This window comes from Mangifera indica, chromosome 18 (assembly GCF_011075055.1).
Source record: "Mangifera indica cultivar Alphonso chromosome 18, CATAS_Mindica_2.1, whole genome shotgun sequence".
NCBI classification, from domain to species: domain Eukaryota; kingdom Viridiplantae; phylum Streptophyta; class Magnoliopsida; order Sapindales; family Anacardiaceae; genus Mangifera; species Mangifera indica.
Genome location: NC_058154.1, coordinates 8317752 through 8334650, shown reverse-complemented (window position 1 = coordinate 8334650; position 16899 = coordinate 8317752). Strand labels below are relative to the sequence as shown.

Sequence of the window (16899 nt, the reverse complement as noted above, 5' to 3'; positions counted from 1 at the left end):
CAATTGTCTTTATGATTGTGTAATACAATCTTGAAGATAAAACGGACAACTTTTATAGTATAAGCCTTTTTCTGGACGTATTACCAATTATACAGATAAATTATATACTATTTTTACTCATAGTTTCAATGTGATAACTATTATTTTTAATATCTTTAAAACTAAATAAATTTCTTATGGATCTACTTCAATATAATGCATCATTAATGTTTAATTTGGTCTTATTTTTCAACAAAATTGTGGCTCTTTTGGAGTTTTTAATCAAATTTATTGATCGTAATATAATATTTACTTTAATTTCAATTGGTGCTAAAGTCAAGAAAAATTTTTTTTCCTTGAAAAGTGTGTGCGTTGTTACACTATCCACCAAACACATGTCTCTATCATCAACTTTTGAAGTCAACAGTTCAATTTTGAAGTTTATATCTTTTCATTTAAAAATTACATTAGTCATAATGTACACAAAATATTGAAAGAAATGAGAAAATAATAATAAAACACCAAATAATATTAATGACTCTAAAATAATTATATATGATGAATTTTAATTATAAAAATTTTGGGCATTTATGTCACTATTCAAGTTACTCATATTTTTATTCTTAAAAGAAGTTTTGAAATATTACGATTCATTAGATCAATAGACTCTAAATCATCAAAAATTTAATTCTTACAAATGTTTAATATAGATCCACTCAATGTCTGTATGTATTATAAGTACAAAACCAATGACATTTATGACAACATCTATTATTTTATAATTTACTCTACATTATTCTTTATTTTATTTTAGTTTTAGTCCATTTCTAGTGGTATAAGTGAGATTTTTTATTATAACCATCTTTAGATTAAAAATTATTTTATCTATGATCTTACTCACACCTATGATAATTACTTCTGGTAGTTGTATTCACTTCAAAGAATGTTACAATACTTGTGGAGCGAGTTTGACAGTTTTGTCATTAACGAGAAAATATTAATTCATAATTTATTTTCCCAATATTGATACTGCAGGCGCATATTATTATAAAAAAATAAAAGGTAAAAAATATTTTCTCTTCTATATTATCTCAATCAGAAAAAAATTTTAAACATCGTAGAGTTGTACTAAATTATAAAGTCATTGAGAGTATTATTGAATTTGATGTTCAAATTTATCTTTTAAATTTCTCCATGAATTTTAATGGATATATTATTATATCTATATATTCAGCTTACAATCGTTCAGGGATGTGACGCTAAAAAAATAGTAGAATTGTATTTGTCATTCTAGGACATTTTATTTAATTAATTTTCTAAGGTTCATATATTCAAGGTAGAGAGTCATATAAAAAACCCATTTAAGATTATCTATCCAATTTTAAGAACTTCAGGTTCAAATATTGTAATATTTACAAAACTTTTGGTTTTATAGACAATATATATGAGTTAATTTTTGAAATTCAAATATTATCTCATATTTAGAAAGTAGTTGATTTTGTAAAGAAAATATTATGATTAATTTTTGAAAACTTCAAGTTCATATATTATCTCATATTTATAAAATTCTGGTTTTATAATTAGTATTTAGAATATTATAATATGCATTCTGATTATATTTTGGACTTCAAATCCATATTTTTCATAATATATACAAATTTCAGGTTACAAATGTGATATAATTATTATAAAATAAATACTTTGATGAAACTTGAGACTTCGAGCCCATATATATATATATTCTTATGATTTCACAAACTTTAAGTTGCAAATCAAATACAATTATTATAATAAAAATAAATATTCAAATAATATTCAGGACTTCTAACTCAGGTTCATGTTTTTGTAAATTTCAGGTTACAAATGATATTCATGACTTTGTGTCCAAATTCATGATTTTGTAAACTTCGGGTTACAAATATTATTAAAGACTTCAAGTCTAATTCATGATATTAAAGACTTCAAATTTAAATTCATAATTTTGTAGACTTCGAATTGTAAATATGATACAATTATAAATAAAAATTAAATAGAAAAATAAGAGAAATTAAAATATCTATAGTTTGTATTTTATAAATAGGATAATATTATAATTAAGATATCTATATTTGTAATATATAAATAAAATAATAATATAATTGAAAGATAACTAATATTAAAATATACTTAAACTAATGGTCCTAATAACATGTTATAATAGAATGAATATTTATACTCGTAATGGTAAAGTAGAAATTTAGAGTTTTATGAAACGGAAGATGAATATATTAAGTAAGAAACTGAAAAAGGAAAGAAATGAAGAAAAAGAAAGATGAAGATATTTGATTCAGAAACGGAAGAAAGTGAGGAGAAAATATACTTGTTATGTTTTTTTGCATGCTTATACAATAGAAATGGTGGGTTTATATAGCGAAATCTCATCACCCTTCAACCAATAAAATCATTCCACCTTCAAGGTTCATTGCCCAAGATGGTATACATATAGCTGCTCATTCCTTTTCTTCATTGAATGCATTCCCACAGAAGTTTCCAATTTGTCTTCCATGTGATGGAAAATCCACCTTATGTGACATAAATAAAATATTTTGGTGGTTTATTTATTTGTTCGTATTTTAGTTTATTGTTATTATACGAAGAGTGATCTCTCAAGAATGGAAATTTTAAGGAGAGAGAAGGAAGACATGAAATTGTGGAGTATTGGAGGAGAAAAGAATTGTCACAGGAGCAATCAAAGGGAACATACCCACGCGCGGTGATGGGACGCACAAATTGTTTTTTTACATGGAAATGGAAATACCCGATATAGAGATGTCAAATGAGTCGAACTGGCACAAAGCAAGTCAAAAAAGCATATCCAAAAAGCTTTAAATTTTATTATTCGGCTAAAAGACTTATTCCCACCCAAGGTATAGTAAAATTTCAAACTCATACCCATCAATTTTCAAAAACTCAAAAACTCAAACACTCACTCATCACTTAAATTTTGTTAGAGTCATTTTATCAATAATTTTATCTTATTTTTTCTCTCAAGTTTTGAAATTAACATTTTACCCTGGTCTCAACTTTTTTAGTTTTGAAAAGTGATATCCCCCCCTCTCCAATTCCCTAAGTTTCATTTTTCCTCTCAGGTGACAATCTAGCTATGGCGACTATCCAACTATAACAACTTATCTTCAACAGTTATCTCTTCGTCTCCATTGATGAAGAAATGAAAAAATGTCATCAAAAAGTTAAGGCATGGGTGAAAGTCAATTTTCAAAACCTTGGGAGCGGAAATATAATAAAAATATAATTTTTTAATATTTCTATTAAAATAATGGTTCTTCCCTTAGTTCTAACAGAAAATTCCAATAAAAATTTGATATTTGATATTTGAGTTTTTAAAAATTGACAAGTATGAGTTTGAGATTTAACTACACCTTAGTGGGAATAAGTCTTTTAGCGTTATTATTATTATTATCTTTTAAATAAACCAACCCTATCCTATTCTCCAAACCACACATAACACATACAACAATTTTTTTAATCAATTTTAATATTTTAATGTCAATATTAATTTCTCTCAATGTTCTACTCATTCAATTTTTGTATTAATTTTTTTGTGTTTGGTTTTTAAATAAAAAATAATTATTTAAATTTACTAAGATAAATTTATGTCTAAATTAATGCAACCAAGGATCATAAATTACAGATCGATCCTCCAAATCACATTATATTTATATTTTCAAATAATGTAAAATTAGTTTTTATTACTTATTGTTGTATCTAGTTAAACAAAACTCTTTATTTTATCAATGTCGTTGGATGAACTTGTTTTTTCTAACTATATCTTTGTGGCTTACCCTACACTTGAGCTAAGACAATTATATTTCATACTCTTTGCTAGCAAGAAAAACTGAGTAACTCATGTGCATGGCTTTCAGACAATGTCACTCGTAATTTTTGTTATATCTATTACTATCAACATTCTTTTAATGTCTATTAACAACAAAATTTCCTTTTTGTTTTTCCAATTTTGTTAATTTTTTAAATATTTTTATAATGAAAAAACTTAATCTACTCTGAACAGATAGGGTGTGCGAGCAATTGGGATGACTTCGCTTTTATAAACTCAATTGATCAACAATTAGTGCAATATAAACATTGTAACATAGACCTCACACGGTCTTTGTTACAATTCTTGATTAATTGATTCTACAAAAGTGAAGTCATCCAATAGTTTCAACACATTTTCTATTTAGAACATTAAGTATTTTCATTATCAAAATGTTTTAAAAAATAATAATAATTAACAAAAATTAAAAAACAAAATAGAAATTAAGTTGTTAATAAACATTAATAGAATGGTGGTAGTAGTAGGTTTAGAAAAAAATGCAAGAGACACTATCAAATTACCACCCACTTGAGTTATTCGGTTCTTCTTAGTAGTTGAGCATATGAAAAATAGTTATCTAAATTTAAGTGTCAAGTAAGTCAAGAAAACGTAAATAGAGAAAGTAAGTCTATTACAACGCAACTAATAAAATTAAAAGTTTCGTTTAATTAAATACAATAATTAATAATAGAAAATGATTTTATATCATTTGAAAATATAAACAAAATATGATTTGGAGGATCAACTTGCAATTTACAATCCTCAGTTGTATTAATTTGAAAAGAATTTTTTATTAGTAAATTTAAATAATTATCTTTTTAGTTGTGATATTCTTAGGCAAATCTCACGTCAACAAAAGATGAGAGAGATATTGGGTTTGTATGTACATCCCACATCGCTTAAGGATGTTAAAATGATACTAGTTAAATAGCATATGAGCTTCTTGAACTGTCAAGATATTTTTTAGGTTACAAAGCTCATAAGCAAAACCATGATGAATTATGAGTCTAAAGTTAACAATATCCTAACAACAGGTTGGCCTATTGAACTATAGATATTACAATGGTATCAGAGCATTGTGGGACAAACCTTAGCAAGGACATTGAGGCCTATAGAGGTAAATGTGACACCTTTAGACAAATCTCACATCAACAAAATATGAGAGAGATACTTGGTTTGTGTGTGTATCCCACATCACTTAGAGATATTAAGATGATACTGGTTAAATAGCGTATGAGCTCCTTAAACTGTCAAGACATATTTAGGTTGCAAAACTCAAAAGCAAAATCATGATGAATTATGTGTTCAAAATAAATAATGTCAAAAGCAAAATCATGATGAACTATGTGTCGAAAGTAGATAATATCTTTACAGTAAGTCGGCTATTAAACTAAAGATGTTACAAATATGACACTCTCAGATAAATTCTACATCAACAAAACACAAAAAAGATGTTAGGTCCGTCTATACATCTCATATCAATTATAGATGAGAAAATTTGATTGATTAAATAACTTATGAGTTTTTTAAACTGTTGAAATGCATTTGGGGTTACAAAGATTAAAAAATAAACCATAATGGACTATGTTCAAAGTAGACAATATTTTGACAGTAAGTCAGATTATTAGACTAAAGATGTTACAAATAATATTAGAGTTGTTCCACATGTCCTCTTGAGTAATGTTAGGGTAAATCTCAATCAGGACGCTGAGTCTTATAAGGGGTAAATGTTACAACCTTAGGTAAATTTCATATCAATTAAACACGAGAAAGATACTGGGTTTATGTGTGCATCTAGGGTTGGATTTGAATCAATTTTGTTCGAGCTCGGCTCAAATGAGCCAGAAATGAGTTAAAGGTAAACCACCCTAAGCCTGAGCTGTGGATGTCAAGATAAACGAATCTGAGTTGGGTAGCCAAACAGCTTGCGAGCTACATGTGTCATTTAAAGTTTTAAGTCAAACATCACCGTTTCACTTAAAACTTAAAATAAACTGATTAGGAAAAGTCTTTTTTCCTTTTTCCCCTAACTCTTCAGTCTTCAGCCGTTAATTCACGCATGTGTTTCAGCTTTCAACACTTTGGTTCAGCTTCTTCTTCAGTCTTCTAGGTTCTTCTCTTCATTTTTCCCATCAGTCTTTTGGGTTCTTCTGTTCTTCTTTCTTCATCTTCGTATCTAATGTTTGAGCAGTTCTATTCGTCTGATGTTTACGTTTGATGATGACGAAACAAGGTATGTTATTTGTTATTTCTTTAGTTGAATTTTTTAATTGTTTGATGAAATTCATTGAACCCTAATTTTGGAATTAGGCTTATAATTTAGGGGTTTTTGTCTCTTTGTTTATTGGCTTGATAATTCTTCATGGTAGAGTAAATCTGTAATATTTTATTTTTGGAAGAGGTAATGAACGATGTTGTTTTGTATACTGTTTTGGTGCTGATAAAAACAAAGAGTCAATTTACTACTTCTTTATAAATGCATATGTAGACAAGAACCTTTCTCTTTATTAGTATGTATGTATGTGTGTATGCATGTGTGTGTGTGTGTGTGTGTGTGTTTTGTATGTATGTATGTATGTATGTATGTATGTATTTCTTTTTTTTTATTTTTGAAAAATATATAATATCTTGTGTTCATAGGTGATGTTGGAGAAGTTTGTAAACATTGTCCATTTCATGCATGTAGAGATTCATGAAGCCTTTGGTGGTGTTGGTGAGAATTATATACACCTAAATTGAGTTTATGAAGTTGTTAGTAGATTCTTTTTTTATTTTTTTAAATTATTATTTCCCTCTCTGCTTATGTAAGGGTGAAAAATAGAAATTTGTTATTGAAGAAGACATATAATTTCATGTAGTCATATATCTTATAGTAACCCATATATTTTTTATACCCTTATGGTTTTTACTAGATGAGTTATTATAATTCAATCATTGAAAAGAAAGCAGAAGCACATGGGCTTTAAACAGGCTCATTTGAGCTCACCAAGCTTAGTACATGATTAGGTTTATTGAGCCTATTTGAGCCAAGCTTGCGAGCATAAGCCCAGTTCAAGTACTGATTTCTTTGGCTCATTGAGCCCATGGCTCAAGCTCGTTTTAGTAATAGTCGAGCTTGAGTTCAGCTTGACTCAAATCTAGTCTTATATGCATCTCACGTCTCTTAGAGATGGTAAGATAATATTGGTTAAACAGTCGGTGAATTTTTTAAACTGTCAAGACATATTTTGGGTTGCAAACCCAAAAGGAAAACCATGATAAATTATATCTCCAAAATTGACAATATATTAGCAATGGGTTGGGTTATTGAATTAGGAATGTTACAAAAATTTATTTTTTTATTAATATAAAAACAGGTCAGCTTGTGTGTCGGTGCACAAGCTAGCATGTTTAGGATCCTATACAATAGAATCCTATATATAGGGTCATGACGTGGGCTATCTCATTCCTGTAGGCCAACCTGATACGAAGACCCACGATTGTATGGGCTTTAGGCTTGGCAAGACCCATCGCCGTCTCTAATCTAGTTTAGTTGGGGAAAAAATTACGATTTAGCAAGACTCCAAGTAAAAAAACCAATTTGTTAAAGATTTACACACAAATAATCAACAACTATAATTATTTTTCAATCTAATAAACTATATATTAAATACAATTTTATTCTAGTTTCGAACTATAGCAAAACCTAATTTTGAGCATATAATTAAATATTAAGATATTATATTATTATATAATTAAGTGATTAACAATTATTATCTGAATATCTAATTAAATATTCAATACTCAACACTGAATACACATACAATGGTTAAAAAATAAAATACATAATTCTAAGTTTTATGTAAAATACATTACAGTAGCGATGATTAAATGCCAGTACATAGCATTGTTATCCACTACATGAGAATGAATAAAAATGTGAGTGAATTGAGCATAAGGAAGTTTTAAAGTAGTTTGGCCTTGTTCACCGATCAAATAGTTGACCATTGACTTTTGGTAGGGAAATACCTATTTGACCATATGGGTCAAGTTATTGGATTTTCCTAACCCAATTTTTACCCGCAAATGGTAAGAACCCTAGATTTCATTAGTTGCCAAATTCAAAGATTCTTGTCGCTGATCAAAGCTAGAATTATGGGGAAATTTTTGGCATGAAAGGTCATCTTTCCCTGGTGGATTTTCAGGCGTTGTTACCTGCTGGAACCAAGTTAATTTGCGACAGAATCAATGACGACAATGTCACAATGCCAGTCACAATTCAGTCTAATTTAGGAAAGTTTATGATTCTAAAATGGTAAAAAAAAAAAAAAAAAGGTTTTATGATGTTGTAATCATAATTTTAAACCCAAACTTGAAAGGATTGAATCCCAATTGACACAAAACTATATAAACCCTAAAAACCGAAATTAAACAAATTGCATCATAATTTCAATCACAAAATTAGGCTTTATAACCTATATGTACAAGCTTTAATATCAAATGTAAATGGAATAAATTACCTAAAGTAATTATCTAATATATGGATCGCTAACTAATTCCAATATTCTCATACATAAGCTTTACACAAACCTAATTGAGCCATTAGATAAAAAAATCGATTTAATGCAAAAATCCTTTCGATAGACAATTGATCTATTAAACCAATTTTCCTTCCCAATAACACTAACAAAAACACAATAACCTTTAGATGAGGTTGTGACATTTTTGTGTTTTAAAAAGGGACCTAGCTCTTTATTTATAATGAGTTTATTAGATATTCTCGTTAAAAAAGTATGATGTATGCATTCAGTTAATAGAGAAGTGTTTTTCGATCAAACCTTGGATGGGAAAATTTTAATAACCCTTATCACTTTAATAATCTCTCTAGACCATTACATAAGCTCCCCAAATTATAACTATAAGGGGATGTTTGGTTCAAGGTAATCACCTTGGTAATCTACTTTTTATTACCAAAATTATTTTGTTTAATTTGTCAGGTAATAAAAAATTTCACTAATATTTTATTACCAAAAGTGATGTAAAAAATAATACAAATAGTAATATGATAATTATATTCACCTTAGGTATTAAAATATTGTTAAAGTAATCTTAATTTTGTTATAATTTTGTCCTTATAATTTTTTTTAGGACAAAAAATTCTTATTTTCAATAAAATAACAAGTAAAATGAAAAATGTTTTAGAAAATAAAAGACAATAAGTAAACAACTTGAAAAAAAAAATTATTTTATTTATTTAATTTTGTAATTTGGCAAAATTAAAAAGACCTAGTATGTTATTAAGATGAAAAATACTTTAAAATATATACAAAGTAAATATTTACTATAAGATATAATATTTTAAATACTAATTTATAGTAATTTTTTAAGAGTAGATAAAATAATATTTTAATATTTTTTTATCTATACTTATCAAACATAATAATTATTTATTCAAATCAATTTTACCAAATGTATTAATAACTTATAAGCACCAATCAATCTTTATAATAATCTTTCATTTTTTATAATAAAAATTTATTCAAACCACACACACTAATCCTTTATATATTTTAAAAATGGATTTGGTAAAATCTTACATTCAATATTCTTGTCAAATTAAACACATTTTTGGAATAATATAAGTTATCAAATTAAAACTTAATTAATGATATATTGTGATATTGTTGTTTCAGTCGATTAAATTCGAATTCATCCACCAAATTCAAAGGTGAAAAGAATAGTATTACTCAATAGAAAAAAAACCGTATTTTTCGATGTAACTATTATTAATAAAACATATGATATAACATGTTGTCTTATTTACAAATGGTCTAAAAATTATATATCACAATCTTTAAAACACAACAATAATCTTACTAGCAAAATCACATTCTTACCACCGAATAATAAAATAAAATATTTTTAAAAAATCAAGAATAATATGAGTAATTCTCATTATATAATGATATAATTATCTACAATATATAAGTATTTTAATTATTATTAATATTGTCCATTAACATTTTTATAATTTATCGTTAACACATAATACTAAAATAACATTTCTCTAAATATTCAAATCAGTTTAAATTATTTTCGTATCAACTCTAATAATATCTGTTTAGTTTCAAAGCGTACCTTAACTCATTTTTTTTAATATTGTATCGGTTGCATAGATCAAATTGAAAATTGACATCCTGGTGTCTTGGTAGGTTAGAGATTCTCTTACATTTAAAATACATATAAAAAAATATTTCTTCTTGGTTGAATGGATCATTAGTGCATTACCAACTAATTCAAAATATTATTAAGTCAATTTCTTGGTTGGTTTAATTTTACACGTCTGAAATACCCATGAAGAAAAGTAAAATATGATAAGGAATCCAATCCAATCCATCCATCCATCCATCATTCCTTGTCTAACAAAAGAATGCATAATTTTGTTCTCATCCAGATTTGCTTCATGTCAACTTCTGTTTCTAAATTTTTTCCTACTAAAAGATGACATCTCTATCCAATTTTGCATCTACTTCAATCACCCTGGCCATCCAAACCGAATCAAACCCAGAATTTATGAGATTGGTTAAGCTTCGACTCAAAACACACCAGTCCAAGGGGGCATATGCCCTACACATCTCAGCACAGGCATAATCCACGAAGGCTATAAACATCACCACAAACAGAAGAAACTGAAACTTACAAGACATTATAAGCCTAAAACCATGATCAAAGAGGCAAAGGGGGATGGAATGTTTGAAAATTTCTTAAAAGATCAAGATGGTCCTCTAAAAACTTCAATTCTGAAGCAGATAACCATATGTCCAGTCACATAAAAAGTTAGTGTTGCAACAGAAAAGACGGAAATACCAAAACAAATGGAAGTTTCACCATCCCTTCAACACAACAAAGTTAAACTCTCAACTCAGAAAGTCACCCGATGCCATCCCTGGATCTTAAGAAACTCAATTGTGAGCTAATGCAATGCTGAGCGGGTAACTCGAGACCTCACAGGTGTCTTTGATGGACTTACCCTGATAAATTATTCAGGTGCAAAGTGGAGCAACATTAACTTTATTATAGTACAAATTATTTACATTAAAAAACATTTTATAAATAGCTAGAGTTTAAGGATCCACACCTGATGGGCTGGCTTCCAAGTACCATGCCACTGCAATTCAGAGCAATAATGGCACTTTCCGCCTGTTAAAGCAAACAAAAATATCAGACTGTAATGCAAGGAAATTGTCACTCTCAACAAGCATAATACGATGAAATTGTATATCAGTAACAAAAGACTAATAGAATGGATAATCTTCAGCCCAGGCACGTGGAAATGTTGATGATCGAACATCTCGATATGTAATTTGGTGTTAAATTAGATAAATAAAAGAATTCAAGACTGTCACAATGTTTTCTCAGAGTCTACAAGATTTTATTTGACATGTTTAGTTGATGAAGAAAAAGTAAAGGCCAAGAATCGGAACATTGCAAATATATCACAAGATTAAAGAAACTAAATAATTTGGCAAGATGAAATTCAGACATAAAATTTGAACCGTGCGGAATCAGAAAATGTTCAGAACATTTTTGGACTGTTCTCACCAACAGGCTCTAACCTGACAAACCTACCAGTGTACGATTTATGGAATACTACTATATCAAGCTCTTCCTAACAAATACCGTAAACACATTGGGCCATCACAAACAATAGCAACAGGCACATCTATATGAAAGAACATTAACACAGGCTGCTGCATAGCATTATTCTGCTGGAGTAGCTTTGTTGCAGTTGTTCCTGAAGAACAGAAGATTCAAATTTTCCTCTTATTGGTAAAAGGAAAAGGTAGGTGAAGATCATACCTAAATCCACCAGCTAACTTAAAAAGTCAAATTGTTGGAAGACTAAGAAACTTAACTAGTCATCAACATAGGGTTGGATCCATGCCAAGCCAGCTTAGTGTTCGGCTTGAAATGAGCCACATTCGAGCTAGAGTAGCCCCAACTCAAGTTCAAGTCAAGCCGGCTTGAATCCAAAGAGTCACCAGCAAATTCATCTTCTAAGGAAACTTTTCATCTTCTCCGATGATTTTTCTTCTTCGGACTTCTTCAACAACTCATCTTTATCATCATCTTCAACGACCCGTTTTCTTCTTCTTTGATGCTTTTCAACATCTTCTCCAATGACTTCATCGCCAGCTCAAACTGGACTTTATGGATTCGAGTCGAGCTCACACCAAGCCTCGTTTGGGCTTCGCTCAAATCCACCCTCAGATCAACTAACATCCTCAATTATAGTACATTTACTTAAAAGTCAAAAGTTTACCATATTTTGTTAACCATACACCCAGATAAATCAAAAAGGTTTCAGCATTATGAGTTCACTAGAGAATCACTGCAAATCAATCGTACCCAGAGTGAAAACTCTATAAATGAATAACTCCATACCAACAAAACAATTCTGCAATATACTTTGTTATCACTTCAAAAATCTAGGAAGGAAAGAACTAATTCTATTTTAGGTATCAAAACTATTCTAACTCAAACATAGTGACATCATCCCACAAGAAATAGCAAAATGAGATACAATGTCTATCTCTTCATTTTTTTCAAAGATATCCAACTACTAGAGATGACAAATGAAAGCTATGCCACATGACAACATAACTTGTGCAACTAGGAAGGAAACATCATGTCAAATTGGCATACCATGAAGACTCAAGATATGCGTACAGATTTAGATGACCTTCTTTAGTAAGATCCTCATGCACAAAACAAACAGTAACAGTAGACTTGGATAACTTTTCTTTTTAATTTATGAAGTTATACTGAAGCCTCTTCAGTGTAACAGGGAACACCAAAATTCCAACTATACTTCTAAGCAGTATGAGAACTTTCATTAGGGAGTTGTGAAGAAATGAGTACAGGACGAAGATTCATCAGCTAGGATATATACTTAACAAACTTTGTGCATGGGAAAGAATAGGCATAGCTCTTCCCCTTTATCAGTATTTCCACTTAACTGGATCTAACCATCTGATCAGAAAGACAGATCGGGACAGGCATCCTATATGTGTTGGAAATGAACCCCTAACCACCCCCACTCTCACACAGGGAATAAGACAGCAGACAACGAGTTCATATAGATCAACCGTAAGGCCAAGTATAATTCATAAAGGCAAATATTGCAGGATTTTTTATTATAATGCAAACCTATATTGAAATATATAAATATTACAACCTGAGCGGAAATAGAGTTTGTATGACATAAAAAACAAATTCAAACACAACGCATTCCCAAATCATTAATGTAAAATAAATTACCATAACAAATTCAACGAAAGCTATACGAGTTGAATGGACATTATCTCCCAAAAGTCTCAAGCGAGTAACCTGTAAATCAAAACATAATTTTAATAATCAAAGAGCTCTTTATAGCCACATGCTTTTTAGCTAGATAACAAAATAAAACGATAAATGATAGGCAAATTTGGTAAAGTCCTACCTCACCACAGGCTGTCTCAAAGAAATTTTTAACCTCAGCTTGAGAAACCTGCACTGACAATGAAATCTTTAGCAGGAAGCATACCAAGCAGAATGACATGACCCCATACAAATAGAAGAAGATCACCATGATGACCAATATTGTGGGAAAGAAACAGAACACAAAGATACAATCAGGAAACAGCAACAGAAGCATTTAACCATTCACAATTCTAAACAAGGAAAAGTAGTCTGACCTTCTTGTCAATATTTGTACAATAAACTGTCCGGGAACACATCTCTCTTTCATCATCAGACTGCAATTAGTTACAGTAATAAGAATTTATAAAGAAAACGCAGCCTAGAATAAAACCTTAAGATGAAGTTTAAAACAATGCAAATACGCAGTCCATGTATCATGATAAACTAATGCAAGAAGAAATCCAGAAAGAATAACTCATTCATACCCTAGGGAGAAAAGTAGGATTCACAGGAAGAATCGCAGTTTTTGATGGTAACACCCTAACTGGATAGTAACCTAGCATTGTCCCACCAAGATTTAAAGCTGTTCTAGCTCCAACTGTGGAAACAAATATTATGCAACTTGTAAGATATGAATAATCATAGATCATCTTAGTTCCAAAATGCCAATAGCACACTTTTGAAAGCAATAAAAGTTAATACTTACGCTCATCTGCAAACTCCACAAATGCAAAACGAAGAACTGAATGTGGATCACCACAAACTCGGCAATCAACAACCTTCAATAATAAATTTCATTAACACATTAGAAACTTCAATTAACTTTTCTTCTTTTTTTAAGAAATTTCGAATTTTTGGCAATTTGGAGATAACGGTTTCATTTTTAATAAAACATCTTAGAAAGAACCAAAATTTGCAAAACAACATCATCCGTCCACTTTTTTGAAAGCACAAAACCATTCCCGTTTAATTTCCTTCCCAATATGTAGCCCACTTTCAACAATACATTTATGCCCAAGCTACAAATATCCTAGCATTTTTAGCCTTAAACCTAGCCTATTGTACTCACTTCCCAGAAACCCAGCAAACCATTTACTTTCAACTTGAAATAAAAGTAGAGCTAATGTTCAACCAGTTTAAAACCTCGATGTTAATCCACTTTCCTCAATGTACTCTGAGAAGTAAGCAGTAATTTACAGGTATAGATCATAGAGAGCTCCGTATCTTTGTTCAAAGGGCTGTCCTGCATCACTTATTTTATAGTGCGATTTAAACATGCACAATGACATCAGAAGCATATTCCCTAATCAAAGTCTCAGAGCAAACTCAAACTATCTCATAGACCAACACATGTCAAGAGCATCTTAATTATGCATAACACATTCCAGCAAGCTGACAAATGAATTTATTTTTAACTAACTTTTGACTGGAAACACATTAAAGAAATGCAAAATGCCAAAGTAAGAATGGACAGAAATACTAAAAATTCTCAGCAAATGTATCCCATCTGTTAAAGCGAAATGGGTACAAAGAACAAAGAATGAGAAAGTGAACTTTTGCTTGGAAAAAATCATTAGAGTAAAACATTGTGATGAAGCAAAATAAGATAATTAACAATTATCCAGGTTGGAACTTATTCAAGCCGTGAAATATCCATTTATCAAAACACCTAACACAAACAGTTAACTGTAATACCATAACAGGCATAACTTACTTGTCCACAACTACTAAATAGCCCAGCAAGCCGCTCTTCAGTAATCTAAAATGAAAAAAGATCACATATTCCAATGTTAGAATCCAAAAACAAAACTAGAGAAATACTTTTACATTGAGGCATGAAAATAGTAATCAATCATAACAAATTACATTCTGATCAATATCAGAAACATATACAGTTCGTCTGATACTATCTTCCCGTTGAGCTCTAAAAGCTCTCCCATTCAACCTCCTCGTGCCCTGAGGATAATTATTTCTTCTCTGAACAGAGAAAAAAAAAAAAACATTAAAACAGATACAATAAAAGAAAAATAACAAATACAAGAAACATGACATTCTCATATAGAGTACTGAACCCAAAAAAATTAAAACATAGACAATAATTGGAGTCATACTCCGACTAAAACCCACCATGATTAGAATGCATAAAGAAAGCAAGAACAAATTTATAAATACGTATTAATAATAAAACACCAACCTAGAAATCTTATTTTATTTACCTTGAAAACCAAAAAAAAAAAAAAAAAAACCCATCATCCGTCTAAAACTCCATAAGAACGATGATAAACTATAAATAATTAATTCCAACCAGATTAATCAAACTGCCGAAAACAATTAAAGAGAAAAACAAAATCAATAATGCATAGTAAATACAATTAAACTCCAACCACTCTCCAAAAAATTTATACTAATAAATAATGACACTACAAAATTATTATGCACAGTAGCAAGAATTCTCATACTCAAATCAATTTTGACTGATCATCAATCAGAAACCAGAAAAATGAAAAATCCCAGAAAACCCAAAACTCCATTTTCCCAAAACACTTAGACCAAATCGATATTATCAAAATCTCAAAACAGAAAAAAAATTAAGCCAAACCCATCAAATAAATTCATGAGAACTGAACAAAATTGCAACAATATCTTGAAATGAACATAATAAGTGAAGTACCCTTCTAGGGAAATTATCATTGGCAGAATGCTTATTATCGTTAGCAAAATTTTTTTTCTTATCATCACCGTTTTGATGATAATAAGAAGGGAAAAACTCCTTAGCCAAAGGATTCAACTTTGTGAACATATCAACCAGCTTTTGCACATTGAATTCCGAATCCGATTTCGGCAATTCCAATTTATTGTTACTCTTCTCGTTGTTATTGGTAGTGATGGTGGTGTTTGTGGCGGTGGTGGAGGTGGTTTTGTTGGCGGTGGTTTGTTCACTGGCAATTTCAGCAACAGCAGCCATCGGATAAAAAAAAGTATAAAACTTTGAATGTAAATTCAACAAACAAAACAAATGAATCAGATTAAACTACAAAAGTTTTTTTTTTTTTCAAGTTTTATTCTTCAAACTCTCTGTTAACAAAATCAAAATCAATACACACTAACCGATTATGATTTATTAAAATGCTATCTATAAACAAAAACCCAAATGGAAACTTCCTCAAGAAATGATAATCAAATATCAAAAAGATTCTACAAAAGAAAGAGAAGAAAAAAAAACAAGGCAGCGTTGATAGAGATGAAAGTTTTATTAGAAGAAACAAGAGTGATAAAGTTGAAAACTTTGTATGCTGATTTTGTTTGGTTTGTTTGGTTTGGTCTCTCGAGAGTGAGGGAGAGAGAAAGAAGAGAGAGAGAGTTGAAACTTGAAAGTATTAAATCGAGGGACGTTAAAAATGGGGAGAAGGACAGCTAACGTAGAGATGACTTCAGCCACCAAGTAGGTTTTGATAATTCAACACTTACACGTCGTAGAACAAACAAAAATTGTAAAGGCTCTTGCGGTTTGTCTATCTCAATATTCAATAAAACCAATTCACATTTTGCTTTTGGCATCGTCATCCCGTAACTGCTATTTCGGTTTGTTCGGGATACTCATTCCT

At 29.8% G+C, this 16899-nt stretch overlaps 1 protein-coding gene across 1 annotated transcript; it reads right to left on the bottom strand.

The window, feature by feature from the left end:
* Positions 1–10574: 10574 nt before the first annotated feature.
* LOC123202105 (polyadenylate-binding protein-interacting protein 9-like) lies at positions 10575–16691 on the bottom strand. The gene is made up of 10 exons (XM_044617852.1): positions 15966–16691; positions 15161–15271; positions 15009–15053; positions 14001–14073; positions 13780–13892; positions 13570–13629; positions 13335–13382; positions 13154–13222; positions 10971–11032; positions 10575–10863 (listed from the first exon to the last, which is right to left on the bottom strand). The coding sequence occupies exons 1-10, from the start codon at positions 16257–16259 to the stop codon at positions 10806–10808; spliced, it is 933 nt and encodes a 310-aa protein (XP_044473787.1). The 5' UTR covers positions 16260–16691; the 3' UTR covers positions 10575–10805.
* Positions 16692–16899: the final 208 nt, after the last annotated feature.

Excerpts from the sequence above, each read along its gene's own strand:
- LOC123202105 (XM_044617852.1), bottom strand. The coding sequence starts at position 16,259 with ATGGCTGCTGTTGCTGAAATTGCCAGTGAACAAACCACCGCCAACAAA. Across the intron at positions 15,272-15,965 it reads ATGATAATTTCCCTAGAAGG|AGAAGAAATAATTATCCTCA; the intron begins GTACTTCACTTA and ends TTCTCTGTTCAG. Across the intron at positions 13,630-13,779 it reads ATCCTACTTTTCTCCCTAGG|TCTGATGATGAAAGAGAGAT; the intron begins GTATGAATGAGT and ends AACTAATTGCAG.